This window comes from Terrapene carolina, unplaced genomic scaffold (genome assembly GCF_002925995.2).
Source record: "Terrapene carolina triunguis isolate 2854851 unplaced genomic scaffold, T_m_triunguis-2.0 Scaffold84, whole genome shotgun sequence".
In the NCBI taxonomy this organism is placed as follows: Eukaryota; Metazoa; Chordata; order Testudines; family Emydidae; genus Terrapene; species Terrapene triunguis.
Genome location: NW_020664435.1, coordinates 10,067,199 through 10,092,940, shown reverse-complemented (window position 1 = coordinate 10,092,940; position 25,742 = coordinate 10,067,199). Strand labels below are relative to the sequence as shown.

Sequence of the window (25,742 nt, the reverse complement as noted above, 5' to 3'; positions counted from 1 at the left end):
ATTTGACTACAGATATATTTATAATAATTAGGAAATTAGTTAAGCAACCCCTCACCAAACTCATGAAGACAAGAAGAACCTCTCCAAAGATTGGTAAAAAGAAAAGACAATACCTTTTTTGATGACCATTCTGAAAGTGCTTTCCAGAGCGGTCACATTGGAGCACTCTGGGATCGCTCCCGGAGGCCAATAATGTCGATTTGCGTCCGCACTACCCCAAATTCGACCCAGCAAGGTCGATTTTAGCGTTACTCTCCCTGCCGGAGAGGAGTACAGAAGTCGATTTTAAGAGCCCTTTAGGTCGACGGAACGGGGTTGCTTGTGTAGACGCATTCATTATAAAATCGACCTAACGCAGCTAAATTCGACCTAACACTGTAGTGTAGACCAGGGCTAAGTCTCCTCAGCCTGGATGATGTTGGAGGCTGGATTATCAGCTGAAAGTCCAGAAAAAAACTGAGACAGAGCCACTGCCCTATTGATCCACGTCACGGGGGAGGGAAGGTGCATGCTGGGAGACCACATGGTCACACTCCTCTACCACCTTGTAGCGGGGTGGTCACCTGCTCCTGCCCTGAAGGGCTTGAAATCAGCCCTGGGGACAGGGCTGAGGCTGCGTGAGGGCTGCAGCTAGGGAGAGCAGCAAGCCTTGGCTGATTTGGGAAACAGCCACAGCTGGGGCCACGCCCCAATCAGACCGTAACTGGCCTTATAAAGGCCAGGGAAGCCAGGAGCTGTAGGACTCTCCCTCTAGCTCTTGAGGGAGACAGGCCTGGCTGCCTGGGAGCTGACAAAGGTACCTAGAGTGGAGCAGGGCTGGTGGAAAGTCTAGAGGAGCTGGGGAGCTCCAGCCTGGAGAACCCCCAGGCTGCAGGCCTTGATAAAGGCCAGAACAGGTACTGGGGCTACAGAGGGGTAGCCTGGGGTAGGCAAAGGCAGCAGGTCCAAACCCTCCTTTGCCAGTGATGAATGGCGTGTACACTGCAGTCCGCCCCAGGGAGCGGGGGCTTGACGGTGACTCGCAGTAGACATATACTGAGGCGAGGTGGGGATAGGGGGTTGGGGGTTCCCCTGGGAGGGGAGACCCAGAGACTGTGGGGGTACTGCCAGGAGGCAGCCTCCAAGGGAAAGGGGCACCGGGGTCCAGGAGGGATATGGGGGCCAGCGACAGGTGAGACACTGGCCGACAGAGGGCGCTCCAGAGGCTGGCGACCTAATTCCCTGGACATCCAGCAGGAGGCGCTGCGCCAGTGAGTCGCCACATCGCTACACACCCTGATTGCTTCTCATTCCTTTGCTGATGTTTCTTGCTGCTTTTTAACACTTCCTCTCACTTCTGCAGTAATCACTTGGCTGCACCTAGATCTCTGATGCTTCCTCTTGCCCTCTAAGGGCTGGTCTACACTGCCGCGCTAGTTCGGCGGCTGGGGATTGAAGTTCCGAGTTCGATTTATCGCGTCTGGTCTGGACGCGATAAGTCGAACCAGGAAGTGATCCCCGTCGACTGCGGTACTCCAGCTCAATGAGAGGAGTACCGCGGAGTCGACGGGGAGCCTGCCTGACGCGTGTGGACCGCGTCTGAACTGCGGTAAGTTCGAAGTAAGGTATGTCGAATTCAGCTACATTATTCACGTAGCTGAATTTGCGTACCTTACTTCGACTTGGGGGGTAAGTGTAGACCAAGCCTAAGGGTATGTCTACACTACGAGAGTAGTTCGATTTTACTTAAATCGAATTAGTGGAACCGATATTACAAAGTCGAACGTGTGTATCCACACTAAGAACAGTAATTCGACTTTGTGAGTCCACACTAACGGGGCAAGCATCAACATTGGAAGCAGTGCAGTGTGGGCAGCTATCCCACAGTTCCCACAGTCCCCGCTGCCCATTGGAATTCTGGGTCGAGCCGCCAATGCCTTCTGGGTAAAAAAATGTGTCGAGGGTGTTTTTGGGTAACTGTCGTCATCCGTTCCTCAGTACCCCCCTCCCTCCCTGAAAGCGCCGGCGGGAAATCAGTTCGCGCACTTTTCTGGTCAGTGACAGCGTGGACGCCACAGCACTGCGAGCATGGAGCCCGCTGCGACCATCGCTGCAGTTGTGGCCGTTGTCAACACCTCGCAGCTTATCATCCACCTTTCCCAGAGGCAGATGCAGAGAAATCGGGCAAGGAGGCTACGGCACCGCGGTGAGGACCTGAAGTCTGAGAGTAGCACAGACCTGTCAGAAAGCACGGGACCCAGCGCCGAGGACATCACGGTGGCAATGGGTCATGTGGATGTTTTGGAACGGCGATTCTGGGCCCGGGAAACAAGCACGGACTGGTGGGACCGCATAGTGCTGCAGGTCTGGGATGAAATACAGTGGCTGCGAAACTTTCGCATGCGGAAGGGGACTTTCATGGAACTTTGTGAGTTGCTGTCCCCTGCCCTGAAGCGCAATGACACCCGGATGCGAGCAGCCCTGACTGTCCAGAAGCGAGTAGCCATAGCCCTCTGGAAGCTTGCAACGCCAGACAGCTACCGGTCAGTCGCGAACCACTTTGGCGTGGGCAAATCTACCGTGGGGGTTGTTGTGATGCAAGTAGCCAACGCAATCGTTGAGGTACTGCTCTCAAAGGTAGTGACCCTGGGAAACTCGCAGGTCATCATAGATGGCTTCGCCGCGATGGGATTCCCAAACTGCGGTGGAGCTATAGATGGAACTCACATCCCTATCCTGGGACCGGACCACCAGGCCAGCCAGTACATTAACCGAAAGGGCTACTTTTCAATGGTGCTGCAAGCACTGGTGGACCATAGGGGACGTTTTACAAACATCAACGTCGGATGGCCGGGCAAGGTTCATGACGCTCGTGTTTTCAGGAACTCTGATCTGTTTAGACGGCTGCAGGAAGGTATTTACTTCCCGGACCACAAAATAACTGTTGGGGATGTGGAGATGCCTATAGTGATCCTCAGGGACCCAGCCTACCCGCTAATGCCCTGGCTCATGAAGCCCTATACAGGCGCCCTGGACACTGAAAAAGAACTCTTCAACTACCGGCTGAGCAAGTACAGAATGGTGGTGGAGTGTGCTTTTGGCCGTCTCAAGGGGAGATGGAGAAGCTTACTGAATCGCTGTGATCTCAGCAAAACCAATATCCCCATTGTTATTGCAGCTTGCTGTGTGCTCCACAATCTCTGTGAGAGCAAGGGGGAGACCTTTATGGTGGGGTGGGAGGTTGAGGCAAATAGCCTGGCTGCTGATTACGCCCAGCCAGACAGCCGGGCGATTAGAAGAGCCCAGCGGGACGCGCTGTGCATCCGGGAGGCTTTGAAAGCTAGGTTCCTGAGTGAGCAGGGTAACCTGTGACTTTTCAGTTTGTGTACAGAGAAGCTGAACCTGCCCCTGTTTATTTACCCACTAAATCTTCAGTATCCTCTCCATTTACATACCCCGTTCCCCCCCTTCCAAAACACGTTTGAAAATAAAATGACTTGAATTTTGTTAATGAACACCATTTTCTTTATTACTGTTTTTGCGGGAAAGTTTTGAACCTGGGACGCAGACTGTGGTGGGGAGCGGGTGTAGTGTAGTGATGCAAATGACGCTTCTAAACTCCAGGAATGACAGGCTCCGCAGTGGTGGACTGGTGGTTTCAACGGAGCCTGCCACCCCTCCTGTTCGGGACTGTGTGTGGGGGGGGGCTATGTGACTTTGTGGCAGGGGGAGGATGGTTACAGATCCCCTGCTGCGTGGCTCTGTGATCCAGGATAAGGACCGCTGCATAAGATCTCTAACTGCCCTCCCCCGCCACAAAGTCACAGAGCACCCCCCACAGAACACTAAAACCACCTCCCAGACTGACCAGGGTAACTAGTGACTGCAATGTGTGTGTGCCCTGCTGCTGTCCTGTCCAATTACCAACTCCCTTCCCCCCCTTCAGACAGACTCTCCTCTAAAGAACATGATGGAAACAGTAATGAACAGAAATGTATTTTTTATTAGCAACTACACATGAAACTGGGGGGTGAAACTTGGACGGGGGCTTCGGTGAGGCGGGAAGGAAAGGACTTGTCAAATTTTGGGGAATGAGAGCCTTCTATTACTAGAGCACTCTGCAGGGGTGGAGTGAGAGTTTTCACGGACTCTGCCGCCCCTCCTTCTTTGGACTTTGGGTGAGGGGGGTATGGGACTTGGTGGCGGGGGAGGGCCGTTACAGATAGACTGCAGCAGGGCTCTGTCCTCCTGCCTCCGGTCCTGCAGAACATCCACAAGGCGCCGGAGCATGTCCATTTGCTCCCTCATTGGTCCAAGCAGCGTTTGAGTCGCCTGCTGGTCTTCCTGCCACCACCTCTCCTCCCGTTCCATGTGTGATCTGTGCATTTGGGACAAGTTCTCCCTCCACTGTGTCTGCTGGACTGCCTGGGCTCGGGAGCAGCCCATAAGTTCAGAGAACATGTCCTCCCGTGTCCTCTTCTTCCTACGCCTCATCTGCGCTAGCCTCTGGGTGTGTGATGCCAGGCTAGGTTGTGAGACAGTCGCAGCTGTGGGAATGGGAAAAAGGGAGTGAATTCCTCAGAAAGATAAATTTTGTTGTGAACAAAGAACATAGTCTTTCTCTGTGAACAAGACCATGCACAGCACCTATCACATGTGCACTCAGGACAAGGTCGAATTTTCGGCCCTCGCATTCAGTGCCTGGGGTCTTGCAGTGCAGATCAGAGAAGCGGGACAGGACACCGGAATTTGTGTAGCAGGCCGACATGGTAAGCCGTAGACTTGTGGCTGCTTAAAACTTTGATAGTTGCACTGGCCTCCTTTCACATTGAAAGCAATGCCAGTCCCTGCTGCCAGCAATCCGGCAAGCATGAACTCTGCCCCTGTCCCACCCCCTCGCGGCTGTACCAGGGAAAGATCCCTGTATGCTGCCCCTCTCCCGCCTCCACCGCGTGGCTGTAAACCGCCGGTTACAGTTCTGTAAAGGAACAGGCAAGCAGTCCCAATACTAACATTCCCCTACCTAATTCAAAGCAGGTCATCATGAGCGACATCACTCTGATGAGGATTTCCGAGACGGAAAAAGAAAGGATGCTTCGGGAAAGCCTGCAAAAACCAGGGCCGTATGCCGCCATGCTCTGCAGGGCAATGATCCCGGAGTACTTGCTTCTCTCCTGGCGCGGAAATGTTTCCTACTACGGAAGACCCAATAAGGCCGCTCTCCCCAGGAACCTGATGCAAAGGCTTTCCAATTACCTCCTGGAGAGCTTCGTGGAGATGTCAATGGAGGATTTCAGCTCTATCCCCGGACATATAGACCGGATTTTACTGTAGCTGCACTGGCAGGGACTAAACAGTAGAATGGCTTGGGCAGAACAATCATGCTACACCGGACATTGTTTGATTTTTTTTAAGTAGTTGCACTGCCAGGGAGTGAACAGTTAAGCGCCTAGGGCAAAGTAATCATGAAAAACCCATTCTTAATATTCCTGTTCTGTGAAAAATAAATGTTTACATGTTTAAAACACTTACTGGCTGATCCTTCCCCTGATTCTGTGTCCGTGTTAACGGCTGGGGACGGTTGGTAGGGGATCTCTGTAAGGGTGATGAAGAGATCCTGGCTGTCGGGGAAATCAGCGTTGTAAGCGCTGTCGACTGCCTCGTCCTCCTCATCTCCTTCCTCCTCTTCCCCGTTCGCTACCATGTCCGAGGAACTGGCCGTCGACAATATCCCATCCTCAGAGTCCACGGTCAGTGGTGGGGTAGTGGTGGCGGCCGCACCTAGGATGGAATGCAATGCCTCGTAGAAACGGGATGTCTGGGGCTGGGATACAGAGCGTCCGTTTGCCTCTTTGGTCTTCTGGTAGCCTTGTCTCAGCTCCTTGATTTTCACGCGGCACTGCGTTGCATCCCGGCTGTATCCTCTCTCTGCCATGGCTTTAGAGATCTTCTCATAGATCTTTGCATTCCGTCTTTTGGAGCGCAGCTCGGAAAGCACGGACTCATCGCCCCACACAGCGATCAGATCCAAGACTTCCCGATCAGTCCATGCTGGGGCCCTCTTTCTAGTCTGAGATTGCACGGCCATCTCTGCTAGAGAGCTCTGCATCGTTGCCAGTGCTGCTGAGCTCACCACGATGTCCAAACAGGAAATGAGATTCAAACTGGCCAGACAGGAAAAGGAATTCAAATTTTCCCGGGGCTTTGCCTGTGTGGCTGGTCAGAGCATCTGAGCTCGGACTGCTGTCCAGAGCGTCAGAGTGGTGCACTGTGGGATAGCTCCCGGAGCTATTAGCGTCGATTTCCATCCACACCTAGCCTAATTCGACATGGCCATGTTGAATTTAGCGCTACTCCCCTCGTTGGGGAGGAGTACAGAAGTCGAATTTAAGAGACCTCTATGTCAAACTAAATAGCTTCGTGGTGTGGACGGGTGCAGAGTTAATTTGATGTAACAGCGCTAAATTCGACATAAACTCCTAGTGTAGACCAGGCCTTAGATGAATCAGAGTAAGCTATTTTAAGAAGGGACAAATGCTGATTCTCCAAAGTCTGTGTTTAATTCCATGACTGTCACATTCACAGTTAACTTGAGTTACTGCACATTAATATATTCCCATATACTGCTGGATGCTGAATAAAACTAAGACCATGCAAAAAAAATCTTTTTATCTGATGTCCTACTAATATTAATTACTAATGGCACTAATAATTTATTTGTTGTAATAGGACAATGTAGAGATTTTATTATTTAACTTACTTTAATGTGTTAATGTGAAAAAGTAAGTCAATGTACTTTTGCAATTTTTTTGTTTCTACAACCACAAGATTTATTTGCTATATGAACTTAATGCATCCATATCTCCTTTGTGTACTTATTAAGGGACTGATACTAATGCCTGCAAGTAAGGGCTGCAGGATCTGATCCTAAGTGTGATAGAAAAGTTCACTATAATGAATGTGATTTTCTAAGATTCTGTTCTATCAATTTCATTAAGTAACTTATATTTTCCTTGTATAGCACTGATAAAGCACACTATCTAACATACACACATGGTAGTATTGCTTTTGAAGATCAGTGTGATATTTAGGAAACATCCAGCTGAGTCCTCTAAAGCCTGGAAAGATGCCGCAGAGATGTCATTTTGGCAGTGATGCACTTTCTCATTATTATTTTTTATTTTTTGGGCTAACTAATCATAGATTCACTGGAAGGCAGGATAGTGGGGTTGAGAGGTGTTTGATGTGCTTTGAGTTTCTGGATTCTGGAAGGAATATTTGGAGAAGTCTAGGAAAGCCTGAATAGCAGTGTTTGAAAAAGTTTGGCATTCTAAGGCCTTCGCCAAGGATGGGTCCTAATAATGACAAGGTGGCTGTGCTGAAAGTTGCTCACCAAAGAATACTAAGGACATATCTATGCTATAAAATTACGTCAACCTAAGTTACGTCGCCATACAGCCACTGCAGTTATTACATCGCTTGTGCATGTGCACACCATGCTCCTTGTGTCAGCGGTGCATCTCCTCACCAGCAGTGCTTGTATCAGTGCAGAGTGCAGTACACTGTGGGTAGGTATCCTACTGTGAAACTCACCACCATCCAGTGCAGTTTGGAAAGTTTTTGCAATGCTTTATGGGGCTGAAATGAGTCCTGCTGGGGTGACCGGGATCCTAGGATCAACTTCTCATAATGCAGTGCTTTCCATCCCATAATTTCATCTGCATCTCATAATATTTTGCACCTCTTTTCAAAATCCCTACAAGATCATGCATCCCTCCTTGCTGTCCACCACCTGTGACAGACACATGAAGCCTGCACATCTCTGCACTATTGTCATGAGCATTGCAAGCCCAGGCGCTTGATCCTGAAGGATTTGCAGAGGTACAAGAGGAGCCACGGGGGACGTAACAATTCCTTGGAGGCTAGATTGCTGTGGGACAGAGAGAGAAACAATTTAAGGTTGCTGGTGGCACTCACGGAGCAGCTGGAGATGATGGAGTGCCAATTCTGGGCCCAAGAAACAGCACCAACTGGTGGGATCGCATTGCCATGCAGGTTTGGGATGATGAGCAGTGGTTGCAGACATTTTCCACGTGCAAGGACACACTCCTGGATTTGTGTGCAGAACTTTCCCCAGCCCTCTAGCACAGGGACACCAAAATGAGAGCCTCAATGACAGTAGAGAAGTGGGTGGATTGCTACTGGTCAGTCAGGAATCAATTTGGAATTGGGAAATCCAACATGGGAGCCATTGTCATGCAAGTGTGCAAGGCCGTTAATCACCTCCTGCTATGCAGCACTGTGACTCTGAACAATGTGCAGGACATTGTGGATGGTTTTGCAACAATGGGCTTCCTGATCATGACATCACGCAGAAAGTCCTCGTTAGTTTTCCATGGCCACTTTCTAATTCTGCGCAGCCGTTCAGCCAGCGATAACAAAGAGGGAGGCTGGGCTCCCAAGGTCATATCTGTGAAGCCAAAATGCAACATTTTACAGAAGCAGTATTCTTTGCAACACACGGACCACTGATTCAGTGATTTAAAACACAGCCACTATTCACATACCTGTCACTAACTGGGTGACTCCAGGCAAGCACAAGACCCCAAAATGGTGAGTAGCCACAGGGGCAGGGGAAATCAGTGTTCCAGGACCGTGCTGCCCCCTGGGCACGTGGCTCTTGGGGAGAGCCAGACCTGTAGGAGGGGGGGCTTATAATCATTACTGTCCTGACATTTTCCACGGGCTGTGTTCATTATGGAAGATATCTCGCTGCTGAGGGTGAGCAGTGAATCAAGGGAGGGTCTTCTCCAAGACTGTGGCTTCCGCCCTGGCCTTTATGCGGCTCGCCTGTGTGCAGCAATGGTCGTCCACCCCTCCAGTGACGGCAGAATGGCATGGGAAAGTTACCCTTAATAGGGCAAGAAACAAAGCAGCTTTGCCAAAGAACCTGCAGCAGCAGATTGCCCAGTATCTCCAAGAGAGTTTGGTGGAGATCTGAGGCAGATTCCTGTGAAGTGAGGGAGTGAATCAACACCCTGTTCCGCCGCTCAGACTAGGCATGTGGTGGTACATGCATCATACAGACACAAGCCTGCTTTCTGCAAACCTCCAGCCCCCAAAAACTCGCTTCAGCAATTCCCAAAATCAAATCCACTTATCACGGGCTTCCTCTCCTGTTTTTGCTTCGCCAAGCTCCGACAGCTGTGACTGGCTAGCCTCCTCTGGGGTAGAAAAGAGCTCCTGGCTGCATGCATCTCTGACATCCAAGTCATCCTTTGCCTCTGGGTCCCCCCCCCCCCACATCCTTGTCCAAGATTTCCTCCTCCTGGCTTGGTCCACTCTCGACTGGCACGCAAGCCACCGAAGTATCCTTCGCAGTGGAAGTGGGGTTGCCAGCAAGTATTGCATCCAGCTCTTTGTAGAACCAGCAGCTCTTGGGCACAGCATTGGAGTGGTGATTTGTCTCCCGCGCCATGTGGTAGGCATTCCGCAGCTCCTTCACTTTGACCCTGCACTGCAGTGTGTCCTGGTCATGGCCCCTTTCTGTCATGCATCATGATATCTGTCTGTAGGTATCATAATTCCAATGGCTGGAGCGCAGCTGGGACTGGACAGCCACCTCTCCCCAAATGCTGATGAGGTCCAGCAGCTTGACATTGCTCCAAGCGGGGGATCACCTAGTGCGTGGAGCAGACATGGTCACCTGGAAAGATGCTCTGAGACCACTGCACGCATCACGGAGCAAACAGGAAGGGGACTTTCAAAATTCTCAAGGAATTTAAGGGGTGGGGCTCACGGTTGGTCACCTGAGGGCAGGGCAGTAGAGTTCAAACCGATGACCAGAGAGCCAAGAACAGGCATTGTGGGACACCTCCCGGAGGCCAATCGCAGCACTGTAATCGACCAGGGTGTCTACACTGGCACTGCGGTGCTGTAGCCCCGGCGCAGAAAGCTGTACGCCTCTCGTCGGGGTGGGTTTTTTTCTTTTTCTTTTACAGCGCTACAACTGCACAGTTTCTGTGCACTAAGGTCTGGTCTTCACTGGGGGAGGGAGGAATCGATCTAAGTTACGCAACTTCAGCTACATGACTAACCCTAACCCTAAGCTACATGACTAATGTAGCTGAAGTCGACGTACTTAGATCTACTTACCACAGTGTCTTCACTCCAGTAAGTCAACAGCTGATGCCCTCCCATCGACTCCGCCTGTGCCTCTCGCCCTGGTGGAGTACAAGAATTGACGAGAGAGCGCTTGGCAGTCGATTAATCGCGTCTAGACTAAATGCAATAAATTGACGCCCGCTGGATCGATCGCTGCCCGTCAATCCAGCGGGTAATGTAAACAAGCCCTAAGTGGCTTGGCACTGTGTACACCTCAGGAGTTACACCACAGAAAGCTGCTTTACTGCGCAGAAACTTGCCAGTGTAGACAAGGCCTAAGTCACTCTGCACAGTCACCTTATGAAGGTGCAGCATGCTTTCCACCTATGCATCCTGATAATCCTGCTAGGTTATGTAGATGTGGTGGCAAGGCTACAGCTATGATTCTCCATGCCTCTTCCCTCCCTCCATTTGGAGTAGCTAGCATCCCACGGCAATGAGGAGGGGGTAGCACAAGAAAACAGAGAGACCGCAGTTGTGGCTAGTCCAGCATATTAATAGTAATAACCCTCAACAGTCTGCTTTCAGAGGCTTGATTGAACTCTTCTGGAAGATACCAATACAAAGTCACAAAACAGTCACAAAATGTTATCACAATTGTTAGACTTCATGTTTAAAGCTTATTGCCTATTTTGTAACTTTTCAGTCTAAAGGAATTTCTCCAGCTCCTAGTTTTACTGATCTGTATGAAGTGAGTGGAAAGGATAGATCTTTCTGGCTTTTAAACTGTCAGTACATGCGAAAATTAACATAATTATTCAAGCATCATGAAGGGTTTAGAATACAACCCAGAAAAGGAAATCCCACCCAGATCTTCTGACAGTGAAATCAGCATACTAGGCATATTATACTGCCCTCACTGTGCATGCATATCTAGGAAGATTTCCCACCTACAAAAGCAAATCCTCCAAAGGGCAGAACTTGGCACTATGAATATTTTTTTATCTCTACTCCTTCCTTAATGTGTTGCTCATCTGCCATTTATTCAGATTCTTTGTTCAAGGTTTGCTTAGCTGTCCCTCAATTTGGCAAAAATGAAAATAAAGATTAGATGAGCAAATTAGAAAACAGATTCACTACAGCAACTTTTTAAAACCTTAACTCTGGTTTATAAGGCTTTCTGAATCTTTTCTTCTATACAGAAGAAATATATACATAAAGATCCAAAATCTTTATGATAATAATTAACAAGTAATGCTTTGCCTCTCAGAAGCTCAAAAAGCTTTTCAAACCGCAATGAATGGAAAGAATGAAATGGAAGTTGTATTCATGCTACAGTATTATTAGATTACTTTTTTATTTTCTCTGTTAAATTGGATTCTTTGATTTGCCCAATACAGCTGTTGAATGCATCTAATAAACACTTGATTTCAGTAAAGGAGTCTATTTTTCACCATATGCACTCATGCATAAGAACAAATTGTGTATGGACATAATTCTCTAAACACCTTGTGTTTGCAGAATTGGAGCTTTAATTTTCATTTTATTCTTGGAATCATATGTAGAATCCAATGCCCTAAATCTTAAAAAGTATGACATTTATCTTACAGAATCTGTGGTTTTCATTATGCTGTTTCTCATTGGACTTTTTTTTTTTTTTTTGCTTTTGCTTTTCAGGTTGGCTTCATGAGCTGGGGAAACGTATAGAGTCTCCTTACTATGGCAATAATACATTAGGAGGCCCGTCAATCAGAAGTGCCTATATAGCTGCCCTGTATTTCACTCTCAGCAGTCTCACCAGTGTTGGGTTTGGAAATGTTTCAGCCAATACTGATGCAGAAAAGATTTTCTCCATTTGCACAATGCTGATTGGGGGTAAGTAAAAATGTTTTGCAAAAAGTCAAATTTGAACAGGGAGGGAAAAAGGCAATTTGAAACTATAATTTGAAATGAATTCAAGTAAAACACTAATCCTAAAATGCCATGTCCTTGATTAAATTTGAAATTTGTGAGCCATGATGTGGTACATTTTCATTAGCTCAGTAGCAAATCCAATGAATCTGAAACCTTTTTGTGGTATAGTAAACCAACAAACAATTGTCTGCTGGTGTCAATTTTTAATTGAAAGGGCAACAATAATATTGAATAAAATATGCCTGATCACTGTTGTAGATTAATATCAAAGCTGGAAGGGTTTTGGTTATATCTGGTCTGCTTATTGTTACCTGCTTTTGATTTATGTTGATAAATGTTTGTTACTGTTGAAAAAATATTTGCTCATTGCAGTGGCTTTATTTCTGTTGAGTCAACCCACCACCTCACTGCGAGATGCCAAACTGGTTTCATCTTCAAAATGTGGTATACCTGGATCAGGATAAGTGATAGTAATAGAGAAAAGTGGAGAGAGAGTTCTGCAGGTTTTTATACATTTACTTTCGTCTCTTCTCCAAAAATATTGGCATTAAAGCATAATACATATTTCATACTAATCAAAGGTGATGCTCTGCATGAGTGGAGGGAAGTAAAGTGAGTCACCATTAGACCGCTGTGCAGCACATTGTTTTTCTGGCAGCTTAATTGTCCCAGATTTGGTGGTAAGTATTTTCACCAATGAAGTTTCACTGCAAGCCTAGTCTTCATGACTCTTAGGGCTTGTCTATACTTACCGCGCTGGTTCGGCGGCAGGCAATCGAACTTCTGGGTTCGATTTATCGCGTCTTGTCTGGACGCGATAAATCGAACCCAGAAGTGCTCCCCGTCGACTCCGGTAATCCTGCTCAGCGTGAGGAGTACGCGGAGTCGACGGGGGAGCCTGCCTGCCGCGTCTGGACCGCGGTAAGTTTGAACTAAGGTACGTCAACTTCAGCTACGTTATTTACGTAGCTGAAGTTGCGTACCTTAGTTCGAATTGGGGGGTTAGTGTAGACCAGGCCTTATTGTCAGTTCAGCAGTGTAAATTTCCACAATGTAAACTTGACACCAGAGACCATGGTACATGCTGAATACCACTGTAAATTATGAATTCACAGCATCCAGCAATGACGTATAAAAATATAAAAAGCCTGATGAATTTTCAGCTCTTTTTCACTCTCCTGGCAATAAGTAGCTGTAATTATAATGATTCAGACAAGGAACAGTGTCTTATTAATTCCAGCAGTTTCATGAATGCTACAGTTAGTACAGTAATTAATTTTATTGATAACATACAATTTCAATGCTGAATAATAGTGAAAAGGTTAAATATTTAACCTTCAAATGTTCCACATGCATTCAAGGTAGTCAAACAAAACTTTTGTAGTGGAATACAGGGGGGGGGGGGGATTGTTTTTATTGAGGTAATCAAGAAATATCCATGAGGGGACGATGAAGACGGCAGGACTTCCAAAAACTTACCTTGGTAAAATATAAAGGAACCCTGTAACTGCCATTTATTTCCTAGATAGAAGAATATCACTTATTTTCATTTCAAATATCAGTTCAGATGCTGGGGGCGGGGCGGGGGGGGGGTTGTTTTGCTTGTGCTTGTTTGTTTTTGTTGGTTTAATTTGCAGACTTTATAATAATCAGAAGTTTGACATTTTTCATGTTAAGAAAAAAAGAGACTTCATTCTCCCTGCAGTTCATGACTATCTTTCGCTGAAGTCAGAGAGATTTATTTGAATTCTGTATGGTGGGGCACAAGGAATCAGGCCTCCAAACAGTTATTAGCTCTCAGAACACTACAAAGAGTTAGTAACTAATTGGTGTGAGATGCAGATCTTGTGTTTAACTTTGAGGGATGTTTTCTAACACCTGGGTAGTGGGTCCAGTGTGTGTGTGTATGCGCGCGCGCGTGGGGGCCGGGGTATTGAGGAAATGCAGAGGGACTGTCAGATTCTTTCAGGACTGTAATGCAGATGCAACAGGAGAAAACTGGCAGCTGAAAGACAGGTTGAGTCAAGGGTATGTTGGAAGAAGAGGGAATGAACTTGCATTCGGGAAGGGGCTGGGTGGAAGCATATGTCAAGAAGAGAAGGAAGAAGAGGTTGATTTAGAGTACTTTTGACTGAAGATTTTTGGACATTTAAGTATGTGGGACATTATTTAGGGGACTCAGCAGAGAGGGCAAAGAGGGGCAGTGGAGTTATGGGGCAGTGGGAGGTAACAAACATGGTAAACAAAGGAACTTATCTTCACCTCAGTAGAATTTGTTGAGGACAAGAAGATTCATCTACATTGTTTCAAGGCTTAAGGTATTTTTGTCTGACAAATGCGGTTCTTAATGTGCCTTTGGTGTATAATTTTCCCAGATCTATTTTACTATACATTAATGAAATGACTAAAGTCTTGAAAATTAATACTTTATTTATTTTGCAAGATACTTGCCCTGGCGAGGCATTAATTAATAAATCTGTTGGCTTCATATGGAGTGGATATATTTTTTTTTAAAGCAGAAGGAATAATGTTCTCTGGGTGTCACTGCAGGGTAGGTCAGTTGGAAGAGTATATATCATTGACTAAAGTGTGAATTTATTACATCATTAAGAAAAGAATGATCTAGCCTTTATTAATAAAGTTCTGTAGGCTGGCAGATAAAGGAAAGGGGAACATTCAGCACAGGAAGAGCCTGTAATTTTTTCCTGTAAGCACTTTTCAAGCATGACCTTAAGAATTGAGGAGAAAAAATATTTATTGATTATATCAGATGCTTCCTTATCTTAGGTTTATGAAACTTTGGTTGATGCTTATGAATTTTACATAATGTCTGTTCTTCAAAGGTAGCCATTATTTACTGTGTATTGATTTTTATTTTATTATACTGTATTCTTGTTTTATTATATCTGTTTGCTAGCTTTGATGTACTGATTTTGTATGAATTTTTCCATTATGGTGTAAGACAGATAAATAATCATAGGAAAGATAAAAATGTCTTACTCCATGCAATATGTGGTCCCAGAGCTGAAGGAGAAAGTAAGTGGATCATGCACAGATAGAATTTTCATGATAAGTAAGATCTTTAGACTTTAGTAGATCCATCTTTCTGCTCTTGACAGGTGAACTTGCTTTCAGCAGCTGAGTCCAGATATATTACAGATTGCATTGTGTTATTACTGTATTTGTTCAGCAGAACACTGCAATAGGGCAGCCATTATTACTGGACACTTTTGGGAACTGTGGCCTTAATCTTTCTGCCTCAGTTCCCCATGTGTAAAATTGGGATAATAACACCCTCTCACCTCATAGGGGTGGTGTGAAGGTAAATTCATTCATGTTTGTGAAGCTTTCCAATACTGTAGTGATGATCCATTAGTCACATAGAAAAGTCCATTTGAAAATTAGTAATTCTGAATTCAGAGAAGGGTTTGAATAGTGTGCAGCAAATAAGGCCTGTGGCCACACATTGAATAATGATAAAAAAATATTTAAATAACTACTCAGTCAGAGACCACCATAGCCACTGGAGATGGCCAGGGTGGGGAGGCAGGGTTGAGAGTCATTGCCCGCCCCCAGTTTTTATATGGGGGGCATGTCCCCCCACTTTTGAAAACCTAAACTCAGCAGGGATGCAACAAGGGGGAAAGCCCCCCAGGCTCCTGACCAGAGCAGGGTGGCATAACGGTGGAGCCCCTACCCAGCTGGCAAGATGGAGGGGCAGCTGGGCCATATTTGAATGAGTGGCATTGCAACCTGGTACACGAGGTTGCAACACCACTGAAATTTGGCCCATTTTGGTTGCTTGCCTCCTCCCACTTTTCCCAATGCCCATGGTGAACATTCTGTCCTGTGCACTGACTGAGGGTCCCATGGAAATAAATATTATGTGATCATGTAGTTAAAGACACACAAAAGGCATACACACATGACTGTATGCATGGACAACCTGAGTTTGGCATTTCCTAACTGTTGGCTGCTTGACTTTGCAACAGCAATGTTCTTTTACCATAGGTTTTTTTAATGTTCTGTGTGTGTGTGTGTGTGTGTGTGTGTGTGTGTGTGTGTGTGTATAGATAATACACACACACACATGTTCTCTCACTGTGCAGTCTGTCTCTTTCCATTACATCATACTCATCCCATTTTACTGATTTGCTTGTATTGCCTTGATTTCATCTCAGATCACCTCTGAAACATTACACATTTTATTATGAAATCTCAACAAATAGGTTCTGTGTTTTGTTTAATTCTCTAATCTCCTTTCACAACAAAGGAGCTACTGGTTCCTTCATTGCACTCTTCTTAGCTTATAACAGTTTTCAAAACTTTTCTAAACTAGAGAATATGTTGTCTGTCTCTAGCTCTAGAAGGAAACATCCCTTCTTTCTCACATTCCCCTTGTCTTTCTCTTTACCCACGGAATCTGTTTAAGTTGCCACTTAAGGTCAGTACCATGTTTCTTGTTTATAAACCAACAAGAGCCTTTCTCTGCTTCCTTTCTAGTGCTGTGAAGACAAATATACCTTAAGAATAGACTCTTATAGAGTAATTAGATTCTTAAATAGTTTTTTCGTAAACAATTTATAAATAGGTACATTAGGTACCCCATTGTAGATGCAATCTAGAACTAAATACTTCCACTCACAACAGACAAGCATACTGCACACCTAAACACAGACAGATTATGTCTGTGGGCATGCTTTCAATTTTGCCTCGAGTCTTTTTATTCCCAAACCACTCAAGTAAAAAGCTGTGTGTCAGACCTGTTGGGATAATTGGGCCTACACATTTTCTGTAATTTTGAGCGCAACTGTAAAAAGTGAATGAAAATTTATAAAAGGTCACAGTAACAAATCTTGATGGGAAAAAGATACAAAAGAGACTCAGACTGAGTTAGTCCAAACAAAGGCTACGTTTAACTGGCAAGGCTACTTGGTTACTGGACCATGTATGTGTTCATGCGTGCGTCCCATACAAGCACAGAGTGTCCACATATGCTGTGCTGGACACGGATCTAACACTGTGTATACATATGACCACACTGCCAACGTTAGTGCTACCATTTTAGGGGTGTCAAGTATCAGGGGGTAGCCGTGTTAGTCTGTATCTACAAAAACAACAAGGAGTCTGGTGACACCTTAAAGACTAACAGATTTATTTGGGCATAGCTTATGCCCAAATAAATCTGTTAGTCTTTAAGGTGCCACCAGACTCCTTGTTGTTTTAGGGGTGGTATCCCAAGGTTCTGTGCAGACAGGGAGACACCCTGGGAATCGCTTTGCTTTGTGTTCTTGGTGTTTGTCCCCTGCCTTCACACATTTGTCGATAGCAGTTCCTGATCATATCTCCCCTCACTGTTATTCCCTGCAACACTGGGGTGGGAGACATGGAGCAATGGGATGATGATGTGGCTCTGCTCCTGCTCCTTATCGCGGGACAAATGTTTATGCAGTGGAGTGGGCAATCGGCGAGATGCTGGATGGAATTTGGGCAGAACTTTCTGACACATCGACGACAGCTGACCTTCAGTGTCATAACAATTCACTTCACTCCCATGGTATAAGATGTGGTGAAGGCCTCTTTTGCCATGGATGCCCTTAAGTGGACTGTCGGTTCAGGTGCAGGAGAACCAGCCCAGTGTAGTGGGATCACGTTGTTTTAGAAACCTGGGAGGACCAGCAGTGATTTCAGAACTTTTGAATGAGGAAACATACCTCCATGGAACGGTGTGAGGAGCTTGCACCAACCCTCCAGTGCCAGAATGCTCGATTCAGGACAGCCATACCAGTGCAGAAGTGGGTATTGCCCTGTGGAAGTTGGCAACACCAGACAGCTATAGGTCCACTGCAAACCACTTTGGGGTTGGAAAGTCCATTGTTGGGGTCATGGTTTTGCAGATTTGTGAGGCAACTAACACTGTGATCTATCTACCGATGGTTGCCATAAGAAAAGTTCCAGAAATAGCTGGATTTGAGATGATGGGGTTTCCAAACTCTGCCAAATGGGCCATTGGCAGTATCCATATTCCAAAACTTTTCCCTCCAAAAGGGGAGAGTGAGTATGTGAACCCAAAAGGTTACTCTTCATTTGTTCTTCAAAGCTTAGTGGACAACAGAAGCAGATTCATGAATACAAATGTGGGAAACACAGGAAAGGCACAGGATGCTGTGTAGATTGGGAATTGTACTTGAAGAAGAAAGAAGGGACTTTATTCCCAAGAAGCTGTCTATGGTGTGTCTGTGCTTTGATGCTGGCAGACCAGATGCGAGCTCATGTCAAGGCCCTAGGTCTCACTGAACACTAACAAATGCATAGCTAAAAACAATTTTGCTTACTTGTGTGCTGGTGTTATCAAAATAAATATTAGATGTTAAATTGATAAGAATGTGTTTAGTTTGTTATAAAATGTGTGTGGGATGCTGCATGTATTGTTCTCACTTAGCTATCCCTCATATTATAAAGTGATAGCAAGCATTTGTATTGTAAACCTCCTGTGATTGTGACTCGTCAAACAGAAATAAGCCTTGTATAATGCAAACGATGGTCTCTGACAAGAAGTTATTAAATCCTGTTCATTAAATGCAAATGAACTGTTGTGTGAGATGAAGGATCAAAGACTCTTAAGTGCATTCTCCCCACCCCCAGCTCTCGATGAAGAAGGGACCTGCATGGAAACTTGCTATCAGCTTGATTTCTGAGGGAAGAAGATACAAAAATGCCTCACAAGAAAAATGATCAAGTTCTTGCTATTTGAACTCTCACAGAGACAAAGACACTAAACTAAAGCAGAGATCCCCAGGGTCAATCTAGGTCCGCCCTAAAAGACTTTTGAATGGGCAGATTACTACATCTCTGTCATCTTTAGGGGTCATAAATGACAACTCATATGTTTGCCTGCTTTATCCTGTAAATAACTCTTGTTTCTTTTTCCTAGTTAATAAACCTTTAGATAGTTTATTACAGGATTGGTTACAAGTATTTTCTTTGGTGTAAGATCTAGGGTACCAATTGACCTGGGGTAATTGACTGGTCTCTTGGGACTGGAAGCAACCTGAATTTTTTTTTTTTGGTGTAAGTGAACACTCTCACTGAAGGACTGTCCGGATATGTCGACTCTCTACTCAGACCTTATGCCACCAGCTCTCCCAGCTATCTCTGTGACACCACTGATTTCCTGAGAAAACTACAATGCATTGGTGATCTTCCAGAAAACACCATCCTAGCCACCATGGATGTGGAGGCTCTCTACACAAACATCCCACACACAGATGGAATACAAGCTGTCAGGAACAGTATCCCTGATAATGCCACAGTGCAACTGGTTGCTGAGCTCTGTGACTTTATCCTCATGCACAATTATTTCAAATTTGGTGACAATATATACCTCCAGACCAGTGGCACCGCTATGGGCACCCGCATGGCCCCACAATATGCCAACATTTTTATGGCTGACCTGGAACAACGCTTCCTCAGCTCTCGTCCACTCACGCCTCTTCTCTACCTACGCTACATTGATGACATCTTCATCATCTGGACCCATGGGAAGGAGACTCTAGAAGAATTCCACCATGATTTCAACAGCTTCCACCCCACCATCAACCTCAGCCTGGACCAATCTACACGGGAGGTCCACTTTCTAGACACCACGGTACAAATAAGTGACGGTCACGTTAACACCACCCTATACCGAAAACCCACCGACCGCTATGCCTACCTTCATGCCTCCAGCTTCCATCCCGGACACACCACATGATCTATCGTCTGCAGCCAAGCGCTGAGGTACAACTGCATTTGCTCCAACCCCTCAGACAGAGACCAACACCTAAAAGATCTTCACCAAGCATTCTCAAAACTGATACCCGCACAAGGAAATAAGGAAACAAATCAACAGAGCCAGACGTGTACTCAACTAAATCATCCCAGCCAGGGCTTTGTCAAGCCTGACCCCAAAAACCTCTAAGGAAGGAGATTCCACCACCTCCCTAGGTAACCCATTCCAGTGCTTCACCACCCCCCTAGTGAAAAAGTTTTTCCTAATATCCAACCTAAACCTCCCCCACTGCAACTTGAGACCATTACTCCTTGTTCTGTCATTTGGTACCACTGAGAACAGTCTAGATCCATGCTCTTTGGAACCCTCTTTCAGGTAGTTGAAAGCAGCTATCAAATCCCCCGTCATTCTTCTCTTCTGCAGACTAAACAATTCCAGTTACCTCAGCCTCTCCTCATAAGTTATGTGCTCCAGCCCTCTAATCATTTTTGTTGCCCTCTGCTGGACTCTTTCCAGTTTTTCCACATCCTTCTTGTAGTGTGGGGCCCAAAACTGGACACAGTACTCCAGATGAGGCCTCACCAATGTCAAATAGAGGGGAATGATCACGTCCCTCGATCTGCTGGCAATGACCCTACTTATACAGCCCATATGCCGTTAGCCTTCTTGGCCACAAGGGCACACTGTCGACTCATATCCAGCTTCTCATCCACTGTAACCCCTAGGTCCTTTTCTGCAGAACTGCTGCCTAGCCATTCGGTCCCTAATCTGTAGCAGGTCATGGGATTCTTCCGTCCTAAGTACAGGACTCTGCACTTGTCCTTGTTGAACCTCATCAGATTTCTTTTGGCTCAATCCTATAATTTGTCTAGGTCCCTCGGTATCCTATCCCTACCCTCCAGCATATCTACCACTCCTCCCAGTTTAGTGTCATCTGCAAACTTGCTGAGAGTGCAGTCCACACCATCCTCCAGATCATTAATGAAGATATTGAACAAAATTGGCCCCAGGACCGACCCTTGGGGCACTCCGCTTGAAACCGGCTGCCATGGAGCCATTGATCACTACCCATTGAGCACGATGATCTAGCCAGCTTTCTATCCACCGTATAGTCCATTCATCCAGCCCATACTACTTTAACTTGCTTGCAAGAATACTGTGGGAGAGCATATCAAAAGCTTTGCTAAAGTCAAGGAATAACATGTCCACTGCTTTCCTCTCATCCACAGAGCCAGTTATCTCGTCATAGAAGGCAATTATGTTAGTCAGGCATGACTTGATGCAGGGCTGCCCAGAGGGGGGGCCAAGTGGGGCAATTTGCCCCAGGCCCCGAGCCCCGCAGGGGCCCCGTGAGCCCTGGCCAAGAATCCCTTTCCTGGCTAGAGGTGCCTTTTTACTTACCCGGCAGTGGTCTGAGTCTTTGGTGGCATTTCAGCAGCGGGGGGCCCTTCAGTCACTCCGGGTCTTCGGTGGCATTTCGGCAGCGGGTCCTTCAGTGCTGCCGAAGACGCGGAGCGACTGAAGGACCCGCCACCGCCATCACCGCAGACTCGGAGCACCGCCTGGTGAGTATGTCTGCTCCCCCGCTTTGCCCCAGGCCCCCTGAATCCTCTGGGCAGCCCTGACTTGCTGAGGTCCTATGCCTCAGTAGCATCTGGAATGGTAGTCAGAGGAGGAAGAGAAAGCAGTGATTCAAGGACAGATGCAGTGAACATGGAAACAAGCAGACCACAAACTCATTTGGCCACTAGTTCTATGAGCCTCATCATTAGGGAACACTCCCATTCTCTAATGCAGAGGAAGCCAACCGTGAAATTTTTTTATTTAGTTATCATCATCATTATTATTGTTATTTTTGTATTATTTTCTCTGGAGTCTGGACCCCGACTATACCTTGACGAAGAAATGTGGGTCTTGACAAAAAAATAATTGGTTACAACTACCGTAACGCATGCTTCCTGTTCTGTGACTCAGTTCATCAATGCCACTTCCTGCAGAAGAGCCCGATCCTCCCCTGCCCTAAGGAACTCAAACTGTCCCTTGTTCCTCCCATCTATGCCAATAAATCAGTCCTCCAGCGTCCTCTTCCATTTGTCTCTGATGTCTCTGGGGTGCTGCTCCCGCCTCCTAGTGCAACGATTTCCCTCTCAGGAGTTGAAGGTCATGCCAGTTCAAAGACAAGGATAGCATTATATTTTGTTTCCTGTGGAAGAAGCCAAGAAATCTCCCCAGATAACATAACTTAGCTGTAGAAAGGCACAACTTCGATACTTTTCAGCACTCCAGTAATGTGACTGTTAGACTGTCCTTGGTTCTCAGACAACTTTTGCAGCCCATGAGAATATAGCAGAAGCTACTAATGGTAAGATACATCTTCTAATTTTTTTTTTAATAATAAAATTTTCATAGTGTCTCAAGGAGAGGTGGGTGGCAGTTGATTCCAGGGGCTCTGTTACCAGTTTGAAATTTCTTTTTTAAAGGCTGGCCAACATCTGGAGAACATAGCAGTTTTCAAGGTACCAGAATGGAAAAGAGGGGTGGCTTTCTAGTCCTGTGGAGGAAATCCAACAGTTTATGCCAGAGAGATGTTTCTGCTAATGGTCACCCCCTACATATTGCTGAATGGAGGGGCTTGGTTAACTACAAAGGTTGACCAAGCACATTTAACACTGCCATTGAACCTCAAACTCCAGCTGGAGTTTCTGCTACACCAGAAATGTGATGAAATATGATTAAAAGACTCCGAGGCAGTTCAACTGGAAATTCATTATATTCTCAGCTAACATACAGAGTTTCCATGCAAAAGGAGATACGAACCACAAACACTGCCCCTCCCCTGCCAGCATCACCAGAAAATCCTGCCCCTGTGCCTGCCTAACAACATAGACATGAACATGGAAAGAGAGCATCTCAAGCCCCTTGCTTCTCCACTGCATTTATACAACCGTCATACCAGATCCTTCTCCCACCCCCATTTTCCTGGCTTGTGCAGCATGACTCAGTGTGGGGAGAGGCCAGACACCACGGACAGGGACGGTGAAAATTTTGTAATCTTCCAAATGTAAGGGGACTGTTGTCCCCTTACTAAAACTCAGCGGGGTTTTTTTTGGTTTGCTAGCTCCCAGTACCAAAAGAAAGGAGAAGAGTTGATGGGAAATCAGAACCCTGAGACTGACAGTCCCCAGGAACAATGGGAAAAGGCCAGTGCTCCAGGTCAGCCTGACTGACAGGGCGGACAGGCTAATCAGGGAGTCAGGAGGCCGGGGGGGGGGGTCCCGTCCTCTGTGTGAGCTGGAATTGCCTGGGCCAGACAGAGTGGGGCCGAGCTAAGGAGAAAGCAGGGGCCCAAGCTCAGCTGGCGAGCAGAGCTGTGCCAGCCAGAGGGGCCAGAAAAGCAGCCCACAAAGCAGGTCAGTGCTGGGAGCAGAGTTACAGAAGCAGCCATGCTGAGGGAGCTGGCGGCAGAGCAGCCGCAGCAGTGCTGAGGCAGAGTGGAGCTGGAGCTGGGGCTGGAGCAGTCCGGAGCCGGGTGTGGGGACCAGCTGGGGAGAGCAAGGGGGACCCTGGGCCACGTGCCCAGCACAGAGAGACGCCCCCAGCCAAGACGCCTGGGAGACCAGACTTGGAGAGGGATCGTAACCCCGACGGGGCAGGGGCAACGCTTGGAAGAATGGTCCTGCCACCTATAGCCTTAGAGCATGTGGCCACCGCCAGAGTAAGTGTCCGACCCGTAGCATCCCTGCAGCACAGCCAGGGCCTGAGAAGGGGGCCTGGGACTTGTGAGGAACAGACTGAACTGCCCTTACATTCCAGAAACACTGGTTGTGACATCCCCGTGCCACAGAGCGGGGTGATGTTTCCTTTAACCTTTCCCATTTTTCCCTTATTATTTTAAATTGATTGCTGTTTAATAAATTGTATTTGCTTTGAACTGTATGTAATGATCAGTGGGTCAGGGAAGCATTCAGTGCAGAGAGAGCACCCCGGAGTGGGGACATCCTAGCCCCTGCCCTAAGTGACCACAACAAGGTTGGGGGTTGAGCTCCCCAGGAATCCTGGGCCCAGCCTTGTTGGGGTTACGAGGACTCTGCCACACATGAGAGTGGAAGGGGAGCCCTTGAGGTCAGGCAGGCCTCTGGGTAAAGGAAGTGGGAGCGAGGACTCAGATCCTTTTGCTAGCCCATGTCACCAGGGTAGTGTATAAGCCAGGAAAGTTCCCCACAATAGCGGGACCATTCTCCCGCTTACATGAAGAAGAAAGGACTGCTGTGATTACTTTTTTCTCAGACAACCGGAATGTTCCCTTCCCGGACCTAACACTCTCTCTACTACCAGTCCCTTGTCCTCTGTTCCACACAGCTCCTGTTTCCAAGGGAAGGGTAAGATCAGGCGGAGGGAGGTGATAGAAACACTAAAACAGTTATGTTCCAAGGGATGAAAGACAGCCATTACTAACTTCAGACAAACAACTATAGGTTTTCTACAATTGTCGTCACATCCCCAACCAGGACCTTTCTAAACCACTCCATCCCTTCTCCTGGTCTGCTTCCATAGGACCATTGCTGCCTGTGTGCCGGCCAAGAAATACACAGACAACGGGCACAATGATTTTTCTTTAATCTGTTTTTTTTCAGACATAGCTTCTGTCAAATGTATAATAGTGGTTCATCGGAAATCAATAAAACTGGTTATTTGTAGCTTTTCCATGCTTAGGGACCATGCCAGTGTTGCACCGGCGTGGGGGCTGGGCTTAAAATCAGGAATTTAGCACCAGACCAAGAGGAGATATTGGTGGGGAGGACTTGTAACTTGTCAGCCTCGGGTTCTGGTTCCTGATGCAGCTCGAGGCCCTCCTCAAAATCATTGGGGGAGGGGGAGGAATCTTCCCTAATCGGCTACTCTGGGTAGATGTGCAAAATCATGCACCTCATCCTCCGGATCTTCCAGAGCATCCTCTCTGTTCCCTGCTGCCTCCTCACCCTGGCCCTCCTCAGCATCCCGTCAAATGATAATCTGGTGGGGTTCAGGAGGGGGTCTTGAGCCACTGAAGCTTTGTACTGGGAACCCTTGGCCTGGGCCAGTTTGTCGTAGAAGGAGCATGTACAAGAAGTCCATCTGGAGCAACTATTGGAGTTGTTTGTCTTCTTGTACAGGATCCTCAAGTGCTTGATGCATTTCAGCTACTAGGACAGAGCCCACTCAATGCCCACCTGCTCCAGCCTCTCTGAAATTTCACCAATACAGTTGTATGTTCCTGCTGCTCCAGGAAGTCATGGAGGACGGTGTACTCTGACCACAATTGGTCAGCATGCAGGTGTGGTTGGCAGGCTAAGCAGCTGCTCTCAGAGGAGGATCCATATTCACTTGTACTGATCAAAACAGTGCAGCTGAAAACTGTTCTGATGTGGTCAGCGCGGCTCACTATTACCCAAGAAAATGGGGGGACTCGGATCTTTGCAGTTGGGTAAAGGTGAGGAAGAAAAGAGTTCAGTGCATTGTGGGAACGGGGGTGGAGGATTACTGAAACTGGAGACCTGGTACATGCCCCTTACTCCCAACCACAATGCAGACTGGCATGGATACGAGGCCATGCCACAGCCTGAGGTGTGTACTTACCCACATCCCACAGGCATGGTAGTTTATTCACCCTCCACTTGCCTGCAGACATGTGGTTCTGGAGCTTAGATGTGAACAATAGGGGGGTTATATGGCACAACCATGTGCATGGACATATGTAGACATAGCTAGAAAGGCCTACTGATAAAACTAAATGACTGTGTTAAGAGCATGCCTGGTAAACAAGTGTGGGACCAGAAATCAATGAGACAAAATTGCTGCGTTGGAAATTAGGCCTAACTGGTGGACAAAATAATGAGGAGATGGGCTGTTCCAACCATCAGTCCATTTTGAGGTCCCTAAAGAATGAGAAAAATGAGATGTCAGCTTCCATCATGGCTGCTACTTCCACCATCTC

At 46.9% G+C, this 25,742-nt stretch overlaps 1 protein-coding gene across 1 annotated transcript in view; it reads left to right on the top strand.

Annotated features, from left to right (window-relative positions):
• Positions 1–25,742, top strand: part of KCNH8 (potassium voltage-gated channel subfamily H member 8) — a 364,361-nt gene that overhangs the window by 274,980 nt on the left and 63,639 nt on the right. The window contains exon 8 of the mRNA XM_024197376.1: positions 11,761–11,958. Coding sequence (XP_024053144.1) covers positions 11,761–11,958 — 198 coding nt within the window. The remainder of the gene's footprint in view (positions 1–11,760; positions 11,959–25,742) is intronic.